The 14,840-nt window shown below is 41.1% G+C and overlaps 1 protein-coding gene across 1 annotated transcript in view; it reads right to left on the bottom strand.

Annotated features, from left to right (window-relative positions):
- The window catches only part of npas2 (neuronal PAS domain protein 2), a 29,139-nt gene that overhangs the window by 3,787 nt on the left and 10,512 nt on the right, over window positions 1-14,840 (bottom strand). The window contains exons 2-13 of the mRNA XM_046838998.1: window positions 8,205-8,517; window positions 8,052-8,108; window positions 7,337-7,491; window positions 6,921-7,012; window positions 5,284-5,373; window positions 3,244-3,367; window positions 2,634-2,747; window positions 2,070-2,188; window positions 1,884-1,966; window positions 1,287-1,393; window positions 914-1,061; window positions 66-143 (exon numbers count right to left, since the gene is read on the bottom strand). Coding sequence (XP_046694954.1) covers window positions 66-143; window positions 914-1,061; window positions 1,287-1,393; window positions 1,884-1,966; window positions 2,070-2,188; window positions 2,634-2,747; window positions 3,244-3,367; window positions 5,284-5,373; window positions 6,921-7,012; window positions 7,337-7,491; window positions 8,052-8,108; window positions 8,205-8,260 — 1,223 coding nt within the window. The 5' untranslated portion in view covers window positions 8,261-8,517. The remainder of the gene's footprint in view (window positions 1-65; window positions 144-913; window positions 1,062-1,286; window positions 1,394-1,883; window positions 1,967-2,069; window positions 2,189-2,633; window positions 2,748-3,243; window positions 3,368-5,283; window positions 5,374-6,920; window positions 7,013-7,336; window positions 7,492-8,051; window positions 8,109-8,204; window positions 8,518-14,840) is intronic.

The raw sequence follows: 14,840 nt of genomic DNA, 5'->3' as shown, positions 1-14,840 counted from the left end.
TAATACATAAATCAAATAAACATAGTGCCAACAAGTGTGTGTGTGTGTGTGTGTGTGTGTGTGTGTGTACTGAATTGTTGCACAAATCAGAGGTCTCCTCTAGACCGTACTCTCTCCTCCTTTCTGCCCGGACCACAGCATAACTAAACACACACACACACACACACACACACACACACACACACACACACACACCGAACATAAAAAAAATGTAATGTAATTAAAGATAGACAGAAACATGAATAACTATACAAGCGATTCTTTTAATGCACCATTTTTAGCTTTTATGGTCTGTGCGTGTGTGTGTCTGAGCGTGTGTGTGTCTGTCTGAGTGTGTGTGTGCGTGTTTTACCTCACTACAGTGTGTGTACACACGATGAACTCAGGTTTGGAGTTCCACTGGTGGTAGGTGATGTAATAGTGCGTCTGAAGCCAGATCCACTGCTGCCCTTTGGTCAGAAAGCGATAGTAACACGACTTCCCCTTTCCACACTGCATCACTGTCTTACACACACACACACACACACACACACACACACACACACACACACACACACATTTAATACATAAATCAAATAAACATAGTGCCAACAAGTGTGTGTGTGTGTGTGTGTGTGTGTGTGTGTACTGAATTGTTGCACAAATCAGAGGTCTCCTCTAGACCGTACTCTCTCCTCCTTTCTGCCCGGACCACAGCATAACTAAACACACACACACACACACACACACACACACACACACACACACACACACACGAACATAAAAAAAATGTAATGTAATTAAAGATAGACAGAAACATGAATAACTATACAAGCGATTCTTTTAATGCACCATTTTTAGCTTTTATGGTCTGTGCGTGTGTGTGTCTGAGCGTGTGTGTGTGTCTGTCTGAGTGTGTGTGTGCGTGTTTTACCTCACTACAGTGTGTGTACACACGATGAACTCAGGTTTGGAGTTCCACTGGTGGTAGGTGATGTAATAGTGCGTCTGAAGCCAGATCCACTGCTGCCCTTTGGTCAGAAAGCGATAGTAACACGACTTCCCCTTTCCACACTGCATCACTGTCTTACACACACACACACACACACACACACACACACACACACACACACACACGATGACCAACAATGGCAAGCTAGCTATTTCACTAGTTATACTGTGGCTAGTTAGACTTGTCATGCTAGGTGTCATGATTACAGAGGAGATCGATGGAGGGATGAAAAGACTGAAAGAAAAAGCAAATGATCAGAAAGAAGAAAGAAAGAGAGAGAAAGAGAGATGCTTACGCTGTTTATGACACTGAGCGATGAGCTCCAGATCGTCCACGTGGTAATAATCGTACCCCGACGTCCCCAACACCTCAAATGGCAGGTAGCCGATGATGGGGGAGGCTCTAAACACACACACACACACACACACACACACACACACACACACACATTTCTATTAACCGTCAAAATCATTTGATCAACTTTCACTTCTTCCTATCAACTTTTAGCAAAAAACATTTTGGAAAATGCAACGTAGGAGTTTATCCGCCGTTAGCTAACAAGCTAAAATTCGAAAATGGGATATCAATACAATGTACTGAGGACATACGTACATGTTAGCTAAGCTAGCTAGCCGTCATAGTATAGCATTCTCCTCACTGGCTGGTTTAGCTAATTTCGCTAATCACGTGATTAAATGTGGTATTCTGTTCCAAGCGCTATGTCGAGTAAAAAACCTGAAAAACGCCACGTGTCGATTTTGCATGTGGGAGGAAACAACAAAGTCGACGCACAACTGCACATTTTTGCACGTTTGCCGGTTTTTTTTTTCTTTTTCAAATGTTTTGCAATTAAATCACGATAGCAGCAAGTTTTGTAATTAATCCAACTCACCTGTGGTCTAAAAACAGGAACTTCCATTCCAGGCTGTGTCTCGATGTGAATTCATCGCATGGGTCGTCCACAATGCACAAATCCTGTTCCACACACACACAAAAGTTTAAGTAGGCATTGTACAGCATGTGTGTGTGTGTGTGTGTGTGTGTGTGTGTGTGTGTGTGTGTGTGTGTAAAACGTTACCTTCAGGAACTGAGGTGTGACCAGTCTGACTGTAGCCACTAAACACATCTGTTCCTCCAGTGAGGTCTGCAGTGATCGAGGAAACATCAGCTCGTAGCCGTTACATGACGATGCAGGCACTGACACACACACACACACACACACACACACACACACACACACACACACACGCATACCCTTATTTACCTGTTTTTGCCCTGTAATACTGTAACAGATTTTGCAGAGCTTGTTCCTGATTGGTTAAGATTTCATGACAGATGATTCCCATTGGCTGAAATCCCTCACATGCTGAACTACGATTACGCAGAGGTCATGACACACGGCTCTGACATCACACTGAAATTTCGAACCTTATGCAAACACCTCATGTGTGTTACCTAGTTAATACACGGGACAGCTAGCATGAAACTGAGAGATTAGCTCCATATAACAAGTAGCTAAGAGCAGATCTGTGATATAAGAAAGAGAAAGAAAGAGAGAGAGAGAGAGAGAGAGAGAGAGAGAGAGAGAAAGAAAGAAAGAGATAGAGAGGGTAAAAGAGACGAGGGGAAAAGGAATACACACCACTGTTGTGGAACTTGAAGTCTCCGACAAATTTGACGTACTCGTACGTGGGCACGTCTTTGGGGTCGATGTTCCCTCGGACTAAGTGGCAGCAGAACTCAACATGGGTCTCATCTGAGAGAGAGAAAGAGAAAGTACCAAAGAAAGAATTATTACATTGTTGATAGACAGTCCAGAGTAATAAAATTCAAAATATGCAATTGCATATAGTCATGTGTGTGTGTGTGTGTGTGTGTGTGTGTGTGTGTGTGTGTGTGTGTGTGTGTGTGTGTGTGTGAGTGAGTGGGTGTGTGTGTGTGTGACGACTTTGATGAGTAATTCATAGCGAAATCCTTCATAACACAATAAAACAGACATCAGACGAGCCCAAAGGTCAGGCGCAAACTCCTGGCAGTGTTGCCATAGCAACGGAGACAAAATCCTTTGGCGAACCTCAGAGCTGAACTTTTTTTTTAAAAACAGAAAATAGGGTTCATGTTTTTTTTGTTTTTTTTATTATTATGGATGATGTTGATGATGATGAAGGGGAAAGTATGTTCTATGCATAATACTGGAATTGGGAAATGTTTTCCCCTGGGGTGTTTGTGTGTGTGTGTGTGCATACACTCACTGCCCTCCAGGAAGTCGGTGCTGATGGGGTCGCTTGTGAGCAGGTTTGCTGAGAGCAGCTTGTAGACCTCAGCATGTTCACGCTCAGGCAGGAAGTTCAGGATGCTTTGGTCCACCATGTCTGACTGAAACACAGTGGCAACACCGAAATCATCGCTAACAACATCGTGTTGTGTTTCAGTGAAGAACACACCTGAGCAGGTCATGGTGCAGAACTCTGCTTACTGAAGCAGAATCTCTGTATGGTCCAAGGTTTGTGGATCCCCGAGCGTAAGGTTGCTATGCCAATTTCACAGAGTCTCCATTTGCTGTTAAAAAGAGTCTAGATTTTGTGTAGATTTTTGTAAAGATTCGTTCAGCCACAAGGGAGCTCTATAGCAGAAGATCTTCTACTCCATCCCATGGAAAGCAGATCTTCATGGCACTATTATGCTCAAACAAATTTGGGTCTCCAAGCTCAATTAATGGAAAATTTCATGCTACAGAATCCAAAGACATCAAATACAATTGTAAATCTCCATCTATGTGGTAACAGTCTGGAGAACAACTACATACGGGTGGGAAAAGTCCGGTGTCCGAATACTTTTGACTTTTTTTTTTTTTTTTTTTATTACTTTCATTCTCAAACCCCATTGTTTTTATGACTGTACCTGATAAACAAGTACAGTTGCACAGCTTGAAACGTATCACAGAACAATTCCTGTAGAAAATGCTGGAGGCCTGCTCGATTCGAACCAACTCCCTCAGAAAATATGGCGTGCGTGGGTGGCGCCGCCTAAATATAGCCGCCATGATATCGCTCTCTTAGTCATCATTTGTCCTGGAACATGAGTCATTAAGCACAATCTGCTCGGTCTGATTTATTAAATAATAATAAAATTTAAAAAAAACCTTGTCTGATGAATGGTACCTCAGATCATTTATCTTTCATGGGACAAAACAAGGCACCGAAAATAATGACACTCACCCTCCCAAAATGGGATCCTGCTAATGAGGTTATAATTATACAGCAAATTGGGATGATTATCCATGTAGTGATATAAAGATTTCAGTGAGTGAAAAAGCTCCATTCAGGAAATGACTGTTTTTCAACATTTCTGAGGAGGCTTCGAAAAGCTTCATTTCACTCAGAGCTTTTAAAGGTTTTCTTAAATATTCTGTGACGTTAACTTACTGTAGATTCAATAGTGTTGGGATACATGACTTTTCCAGCCATATGTGGTTCAAACTGTTCCAACAAACTTGGAGGCACACGATTGTACCCCAAGTCTTCGGATGATGTACCATGAGATTTTTCCTTCACTTGAACAAGCAGAACCAAACCTGTTCCAGCATGACAATGCCCCTGTGCACAAAGCAAATCCAGCTCCATGAAGATCTGCTTTGTATAGGTTGGTGTGGAAGATCTCCTGCTATAGAGTTCTGAACCTTAATAATAATGAACATGAATGAATGTGAACCCTGAATGCACCCCAGGCCTCCTCACCTCACCTATATCAGTACCTGATTTTTAACACCATTGTGGATAAATACATCTCCACAAATCTCCACAGAATCTAGTGGAACATCTTCCCTGAAGACTGGAGCTTATTATAGCAACAAATGGGGATTACATGTGAAATAGGATGTTCAAAAAGTACATACCAATCATGTGGTCTGGTGTCCACAAACTTTTGTCCAAGCATTGCATAAGCTCTTTATAAACAGGACAACATCCTATAAGGTTAGCTCATAGCAGCTAGCTAGCTCACAGTACGTTTATATATTATGAAAACGCACTAAATTCTACTAGAAATCCTGTCAGGTTAGCGCATATTAGCAAACTCATTAGCATTTACTGTGACCATTATGAATATTTATGAGTAAGATTTGGAAGATTCCTCAAGAAACCCTGTCAGGTTAGCTCATAGCAGCTATCTAGTGACCTCATTCAAAATAAAGTCTTGTTGATTTGGAAATATCTTTTCTGGACCAATTTAAAAGTAAATTCTAGATGGCGATTTTTTGTTGTTGTGACGTTAAACACTTCTACTTCACTAACCGGTAAATGCCCAATGAGAGAGGAGACGCTGTCAGACACATAGACAATGTTCCCGTCCAGCCGGAGTGCAATCAGGAAACCATCCAAAGCCTGTTAATATAAAAAACACAAACAGCACAAAACAAGTACATGTTTTAAAGGTGTTATTTTGTTCAGATTGTTTCTCAAATGAAAGCCATCAAGGGAACTAATATGCTAGTTTGCAAAAATCACATAAATTAGCCATTTGACTTTTATAAATCTTATCTTAGTAGTGTTACATGTGTGGAAACTGTTTTATGTGTTTTATGTTTTTTGAGAAACAGATGCATGTTCGTTTGTTTCTATGCAACAAACTCTGCAACGGAACAGTATGAAGATTTATTTTAAGCAAACAAATCTATAAATGTCCAGATGTTCCACTTTATTTTCAATGAAAAATCCTCTCCTAGCAGGAAAACCAGCTTTACACACTCTCAGCATCCAAACTGTTCGTTTCTCCAAACGTTCAGCTGAAATACTTCGCTGTGCCTCTTGTGTTCTTCATTAGTTGTAGATTTCTATAAGATCCAGTTCATCACAGAGCAGGCCAATAGGATTTATGTGCCATGACTGGGCAGGTGGTTCCATGAGAGATCTCACTCCAGACGACTGTCTGATCTCTAAATAACGCTTACAAAACTCAGACGTACGCTTCGGCTCATTGTCTTGTTGTAAGGCGAAGTCGGTTCCAATGAGACGCAGTCCAGACGGAATTGCATGGTGTTGAAGTATGAAATGGTTGCCATGTTGGTTCATTTTATTTTCCGGAATAAATCTCCAAACTTCCCTGCTCCAAAACAAACCCAAACCACTTTCATCCACTCATTCATTGTCCAATTTATGTGTGTTTTTGCCATTTACCGAGTTTGTTGCGTTGGAAATTGGATGTGCATCTGAAATTGCATGAGTCTCAGTGTTTCCAAACTTTTGAAAGTTTTTATAAGTCAATAGAAATACTGTATCCAATTTACTCTTGGTAACAATATAATGACACATTGATAGACATGCGAGACTAGCCTCATGTATTAGCATAACAAAAGCATTTTTGCTGTGTTTGTAGGTCAGTCGTTATAACAGCTTATACTTATGACCAAAAGGCAGAGAGTCCAAATCCTCTAATTTTCAGAAACACTGTGCCTGTAAGCTAACTGCTGAGCCCTCGGGTTGCTTGGACAAGTAAGTCGCTTTGTAGAAAGTCGTCTGCCAAACGATTAACACGTAAATCCAGCGTGGAATGAATCTGATTGGAATTTACAATGAATATTGAGAGAAAGGTTGTGCTGAATTGCCCTCGAGTTCAATACTCAGGCTAAGTCACACTCACTTCCTGCATGTTGCCCAACATTGTTCACTCACAGACCAGCAGTGTTTCCTCTGCACAAAAGGAATAAACTTTTTTCTCAGTGATACGAGCTCTGAAAATGGTCTTGAGCGCAGGTCATATGTAACTGTATTGCAGGAAGTGTAGAAAAGTACCAGCTCCTGCTCCTGTTGAACCTGCTCGTTGGTGTGGGATATTCCCTGTAGACTTACTTACTCGAAATATTGTCTAACTACGTGGTTTCGATAAGACGTGATTTTAAAAGCTGACTAAAAGCTCAACTTGTGTGTCCTACCTCCAGCATTAACTGGGTAAACTCCTCGTTGCTGAGAAATGAAGGCTTCCAGTCCTGCTGAATCTCACAGGTCTCAGTCTGCACTGTGATCTCTGGAAAACATCAAAGGGCAATGTAAAAAAAAATGATGTTTGCCAGGGATTTTTGGAATTCTGAAATCTCATGGGAAAGGAATTTGTTCAGGAATAGGAATGCCCAGCAAGAAATAGCCTCTGGTATTAGTTAAAGATCATTTTGAACAAAGGCCAGGACTAATTCCTACTAGGGATGGTAAGATTCACCGATTGATTAAAAAATTAACCGATTAAAAAATGTTTTTTAATTGATGCATCACATCGTTAACTTTTATGCCAATGTGATGCATCAATTAAAAAACATTTTTGAGACCCCAATCCAACTCAAAGGGCCCCTCGTACCTTTTTGCTTTTGCAAGAAGTTGATGGTCCTCTGCAGGATGGTAGACTTGTCCATCTTGCGTGGATGGCCTTGGCCCTGCAGCATGGTGCACAGCTCCTTAATGAGCACATTGAACTGGTCTCGTCTTTTCTTCTCGGATTTATTCCGTGACGCCCTGCGCACAAAACAAAACCAGCTAAGTGTCGCTAGTTTTCAGAGTCGTCTTTAAAATACCTGCTGGAGGTCATAAAATGGCCCCATCACCAACTGAAATTGTACAGATGCAGTCTCGAAGGAACATGCTGTAAACCATGATGACCCTCAAGTCCCCGGGATATAAACCATGTGAGATGTCAGGCTTTGAGGAAACATGAGGGAAAAAAACTGAGTATACGTGCGAGTTAGTGATGAACAGAGCGGTTATTATTACTGAAGAACTGTGTGTCTTGACCCATTTTTTTCCACACATGTAGGTCTATGTCACTCGTTTGCAACACTTTTTGTCCCTGTCTTTCTTGGTGTTTACAAAGCCCCATTTTTTTTTCACACTCATTTACGGGTTCTGTTCTTTTCTATGGAAAGAAATGTCAAGGAAGAATAAAAGGGAGGCAAAGAGCGTTAGAGTGATTCTGAGTTTTCCTGGAATAATAAGTTTTAGCATGAAAAAGAAATCAAGCCCTGGATGGCCACAGCCTTTGGATACTAACAGACATTAATGTGTATGTTAGCATTTACCTTTTAGCCCTGTCTTTCTCATCTTCATCCAGAAAATCATCCACACAGCTGCTAGTTCTGGAAACATTAATTTGCATAACAGCAAATCATTATCATATCTGCATTAACACTGATTCAGTGGATTAGCATGGCTTAACTGTAGTATCTACTTACTCCCATTCCCCTCTGCTGGACGCACAAAGGACACCAAATTCGGAAAGCTTGTCCATGCTCGCTCCCTATCCAGGCCTTTTGTGGAGGCTGTAGTTTCCCATTTGCAAATTCACAGCATTCAAACTTTCAATAAACACTTTACACACTCGCACTCTCAGGTCTCCTCCTCCTCCTCTTCTACTTCCTTCTCCACCAAACCAACACTGGCTTGTAGGTAGCTTCAGTTGCTTTTCTTGTCCACACCAGCTGCTAGCTTATCATCTGGAAAAGGTACGCTGATGTTTGACGGGGATTCCATCAGGAACGGCAGAACCTGAGAGAAAAACGCAAAAACGTGATCAAGGTACGTAGGAAATACGCAGTTTAGCCAAACACTCATAACGTTTCTCTTAGCAATCACACCAGACACATGAATCTGATGCCTTTCAGGAAATCGCACGTGCAAAAAACACTTGTTTTCAATCGATGGAGGAAAAAATGCAAGTTGGCTCCAAGGCCACAGCAAAATGGCAGCTAATCGAACTGGAATTGGGTCAACGGCAATGAAAAGAACCCATCAAGACACACTGCTGTGGGGAAGAGTGGCCACTTCAGCCTTTCACTGACTCTTTTTTCTCCTTCCAGTGTCGAATAAATGCGACAGCTACGTCACTGCAATTCATGTCTGAAAAGAGCTGAGTGTATGGACGTGTTAGTGTCTGTGTGTAAAAAACACAATATGGACAAATGTATTGGGACACCTGACTTTTCCATATGCTATATGTGGTTCTTCCCCAAACTGTTACCACACAGGTGGAAGTACACAATTGTGCAAGATGTTTTTAGATGCAGTCACATGAAATTTTCCCTTCACTTGAACCCAAACCTGTTCCAGCATGACATCCAGCATGACAATGCCCCTGTGCACAAAACCAGCTTCATGAAGATCTGCTTTCCATGGATTGGAAGTGTGTGGAAGATCTCCTGCTATAGAGCTCCAATACGATTTAACACCTTTGGGATGTATTTTTCACCCTGACTGCACCCCAGACCTCCTCACCTTCTCACCTACATCAGTACCTGACGTTACTAACACCCTGCTGACTGAATGAATCTCCACAAATCTCCACAAAATCTAGTGAAACATCTTCTCAGAAGAGTGAAGGTTATTATAACCGCAAATGAGGACCCAATGTGGAATTGGGCATTCAAGAAGAGTTCACAAACGTTTGTCTAGTTTTGATAAGTGTCGATATGTTCAGTAACCAGACAGAATACATCAAAACAGATCGAATCATTTAGATTCTAAAAGTGCGAAGTGTGTTGCTAGGCAACGGAAACAGTATGGACACAGAGAATAAGTTCTTTTTGGTTTATGAAAAAAAAAAGGGCTGCCCAAGCTGCATCCGTTTGCAGCTTTTATAGGTTTGGATTACACTCTGGGGGGGTGGGGCTTAACAACTGTACCCTCATTGGCTAGTGAACTCGTAGCAGTTTGATAAAAGACAATCAAAGAACGGAATTCCTTTAATAGTAAATTAAGTGAAAGGCTAAGCATCTGTGTAAACGTGACACTGTTGCCATGTTTAAGTAAATCCTGCAAGTTGTTAATATTAAAACCATGAGCACACGACTCCACCCCACCCTACGATGTCACCGCTGGAGAGGCGGAGGCAGTGTTTAAGTCCGTTTATTTACATTTATGGCATTTGGCAGACACCCTTATCAAAAGCGACTTACATTTTATCTAATACAAACAACTGAGCAGCTATAGGTTAAGGGCTTTGCTCAGGGGCCCAGGAGTAGCAGCTTGGTGTGGCTGGGATATAAACTCATGGTTAAATGCTTTAACCATTAAGCTGCCACTCTCAGTAAAGTAAAAATTAATAGTGCTGGGGTTTGAACCTCTAACCTTTTAAACAGTAAACCAGAGCTTTAACCACTGAACCATCATCGCCCTTATGTATAAAATAATCTCCGTACTAACTAGTCACCTAGAAAAGCAACGTCTGATGACGAAGCAGTAATGCGATGCTTCGGCGGCTCTGAAAATGTTACATCCGCGAGGCACGGCGTGACCTAGAAACCGTCCCTCAAGCAGGAGCTGCCATTTAGATCAGGAGAATGGAGCAGGAACCACAGAAAACAACAACCACAACAACAAATCACACGTTTCTTTTATAGCAAAGAACACAAGGAATTATTATAGGCAAGGTTCGTATATTCGTTTGTGTGTATGTGTGTGTGTGTGTGTGTGTGTGTGTGTGTGTGTGTGTGTTCCCATCAAAGCAGAGGAAGTCTTGCTGCTATGAATTTCCTCATTAAACAAATATCATGGTTGATCGAAAAAGACAAGACACATACGAACACACACACACACGAACACACACACACACACACACACACACACACACACATACAATATGAGTCAACCCACATCCTTTTTCCCAGTGAAAGAACATTAAGAGAAAAATCTTGCATGCAAATATAAAAAATGTTTACATTTATTTTTTACAAATATTACTTACAAACACAAAAATGCACAGATATAAACGTTGCTATTAGTAGACTTGCAAGAAAAACACACACATACCCACACACACACACACACACACACATACACACACACACACACACAAACTTAACACAACCAGATGGAAGCAAAAATCTTGTTTTCAGAATTTCAAAACTTTCTCCTAATGAGAAACATTTTCCAGCAGCACTCACAGACAATCCGAGCAGATCTTTCCCCAACCTTTATCCTGGGAAACCAAAATCCTCACTCCTGATTGGCTGACACCTGGGATTTGTGGATGGCCAAATTGGTCATTTGTGGGTCGGAGGGATCAATCAGCAAATCTCCATCTCCGTGCTACCGTGACAAGCGAGACATTATTATCCCCAATAACTAACACTGTGTGTGTGTGTGTGTGTGTGTGTGTGTGTGTGTGTGTGTGTGTGTGTGTGAGTGTTTACATGACGTTTTGTTGAACACAGGCCACTTGGCTGTCACAAAACACTTTTATAGCTGATATATTCCCAGCCATAAATGGTTATACAATACTACAAGGTCCTAAAGTCATACACTAAATATGTAAACACACACACACACACACACACACACACACGCACACACACGCACACACACGCACGCGTCGTCGCACAGTCATTAGGAAACTTTACTGCGCAATTTCGCAGTATTAGAAGAACATTAGTGGAAGTGTGAAAGATATAATGACAAGAAGGTGTGTTTGACCCATATTTCAGACACTCCCATTCACAAACACATACACAAACATACACACACACACCCACACACATTCTCTCACTCTTTCTCTTTCTCACTTGCTCACACACATTTCATTCCTGCCGTTCCTTGTTAACCCTTTAACATTGAACCAACAACTTTGTAATGAACATCATTGGACAGCTAAAACCCACTAATTTGAGCAGCTGTCCAATGAAAACAAGGCCTGTTTGTTTTATCGACACCAACACATTTATTTACAACCTAATAACAAATTCTACGAGTTTGCAGTACCAAGTCACCACAATTTTTCACATTATCCAGTACGGTTATTATACCTATGTTTTTTTACCACGTTGTTCTGTAGTTTGATTTCAGTTTCTCATGCTGAAGATCTTTTAAAGTTCAGTGAGGACAAAATACATTTAATATTGTTTTATGTTACAATAAGTTTAAGTAATTTGTGAAGCAGCAGGTAATGATTTCGCTTTGTTCTCGCATCGTAACTACTGTGTTTTACAAAAAAGTCTTCGTTTGAATGAATAATTGTTGACAATTTGCATGTATGTTTAATCTTAATTTTATTAGTAATCTCGTTAGTTTGAATTCTTCGTCTTATTTTAAAACAGAATATATAATGATGACATTTCTTAAATTAAAAGGAATTCGCTGGTTTAAAAATCTCTTTACCCCACATTAAGAAAAGCAACCTGTTTATAAAAATAATTAACACAATAGTTTGATGTTAATTAAACTAAACCGACTGCTTGGGAAAAGTGCTTTAATGCTTATTTTAAGACGTTCTGTTCAATTTTTTGTTATTTCAAGAAATCTTACCAAGGGTAATTTACTTTGCTGCACTGGCAGATCATCTGACTTGTTTCCAGTCTGTATCTTTTGAAATCTTGCATTTATTTCTTATAATGAGATTATTTTATAACAGTGTTCCAACCAAATCATTTAGGGCCTTGTCCCAATAAGCTAAAGTCTTATCCAAAAATGTGTGCATTGCATCACATTTACCTCCAAATGTACATGAACCAAAGAATGAAATTTAGATATTAAATGAGGACTTAACCCCACTTGTCTAAGGCTTCTGGTTCAGCACATCATGATGTCATTGGGATAAAATATGGCTGCATCCTGAAAACAAGGTTCCTCATAGGTCCTACCAAGTCCTGTCCCAATAAGTAATACCCCTTCAAAAGGAACCAAAAATCTTATTTCAATAACGAGGATCCTGAGCCAATCTCCAACAAAATTCAAACTTGAGACCATGTGCTCTGATGTCAAGTTCAAAGCAAGGCTTTTATTTTCCAAAAAAGCAGCCTTTTTCCATAAAGTGTGCTGTTTAGCAAGAACGATTGTCGCGTGAGCAGCTTGGCATCAAAAATAGGGCAAAGGATCTGGCAACCTTGACAGTGAGGGTCTTAATTTCTCAGGATGCAATCGGTTTCCTGGAGGAATTCTTAAAGAACTTGGAGTTCTCAGTAAATTTCAGCTACAGGCTTGGATTCCAATTAAAATCCCTGGTGGTGGTGCACAATGTAGACAGTAGTTAAAATGGGATTGTTTGAGTTCGAGAGCAGTTGCTTGATTTCACAAATTCGCTTTTCAATAAGGAAAGAAAATCTGCTCCATCATTCCTCCACATGCCCGTATCATCTATCACACCCATCAGATTTCTGACCTGCTTGAGGTTAGCCACTGAGCTGATACTAGATCCGCATTCTCAACTTTGCAATCATGGAGATTTATATTACTCTGGGAAGGTTTAGAATGCTAATGATAGACGCCTGTTAAGGAAACACAGAAATAAATTGCACAACTGCACCTGCATCAAAACTCAGTGATGTTTAAAGGAAATCATTCTGACTGCATTGTTGTCACTGCCAAGTGTCTGGGGCATGTGAGTTCGAGTTAAAATTAAAAGGAAAGGAACATTTTTGCAGTAATTACTGCAAATGGGGTTTTCACAAATAGGAAATCAAATTAAGCTGACTTGTTAAACTTGCCTTTCCTGCCATTCAGACTGTTAAGCCTAAAGCAGTTTATTTAATCAGGCCCTGTCCTTGTTCTCATGTACATGTTACTTGGTTTCTAAATTTGCTTTTGTTCTTGGTCTCATATCTCTCTTCCTGCTTTTTTGGACACTAACTTTTAATGACCCTGTATATCCACCCTGCCTCCTGATGACCCTATAACCCCAGCCTGCCTCCTAATGACCCTGTATACCCAGACTGCCTCCTAATGGCCTTATAACCCCAGCCCGCCTCCTAATGACCCTGTATACCCAGACTGCCTCCTAATGGCCCTATAACCCCAGCCTGCCTCCTAATGACCCTGTATACCCAGACTGCCTCCTAATGGCCTTATAACCCCAGCCTGTCTCCTAATGACCCTGTATACCCACCCTGCCTCCTGATGACCCTATAAGCCCAGCCTGCCTCCTAATGACCCTGTATACCCAGACTGCCTCCTAATGACCCTGTATACCAAGACTGCCTCCTAATGACCCTGTATACCCAGCCTGCTTTATGAATACCCTGTATACCCAGCCTGCCTCCTAATGACCCTATAACCCCAGCCTGCCTCCTGATTACCCTGTAGTCCCAGCCTTCCTTATAATTGCCCTGTAGACTCAGCCTTCCTCATGATGACCATGTAGACCCAGCCTGCTTCATGAAGATCCTGATCATTGACTTCACATGGACTCTATAACAAGGTGAATCACCTTTTTTTATAACCGAGGTTGCTGCCACTTTCACAATTGTGTGACATGAGAGGCTTTTTACTTGTCACAGACACACTGATATACTTTACATATACAAGCTTGTTAGAAAACTGGTGTTAGAGTAGAGGGTCAGCAAACCCCTTGAGCAGAAGCAGCTTGATCCCCTGTACCTGTAGACCTTTGAAGGTGCGGGGAATTAAAGCCCTAAACCTGTGGACCCATGGAGGTGCTTGAGGTCAAACCCCATTACCCTGTAGACCGAGCCTTCAATGTAAAACTTTGTTGATGGAAACATGATTTTATCAATTCCAAGTGGAAAAGCACGGATTATGACCTAGGGTAATGATGACCCTGTGGACCCAGCCTGCCTCCAAATTACCCCCTGACCTTCCGATTTATACGTTTACATTTATGGCATTTGGCAGATGCAAAACTGAGCAGTTGATGGTTAAGGGCCTTGCTAAAGGACGTAGCAGTTGTAGCTTGGTGGTGTTTGGATTACTCATGACCTTCCATCCCATTGGCCAATGCCAAATGTAGCTATCTTTATCTAGACAGCAATTTGCAGGACGGATCAGGAAACCCTTTGTCTACTTATTAAAAACACAGCTTATTGTCACATGGGATGATGCTTGTTACACACACACACACACACACACATACACAATGTTTAAGG

The sequence above is a fragment of the Silurus meridionalis genome, chromosome 25, assembly GCF_014805685.1.
Source record: "Silurus meridionalis isolate SWU-2019-XX chromosome 25, ASM1480568v1, whole genome shotgun sequence".
NCBI classification, from domain to species: domain Eukaryota; kingdom Metazoa; phylum Chordata; class Actinopteri; order Siluriformes; family Siluridae; genus Silurus; species Silurus meridionalis.
Note: the sequence above shows the minus strand (reverse complement) of the source record. Positions and strands in the feature narration are given on the sequence as shown.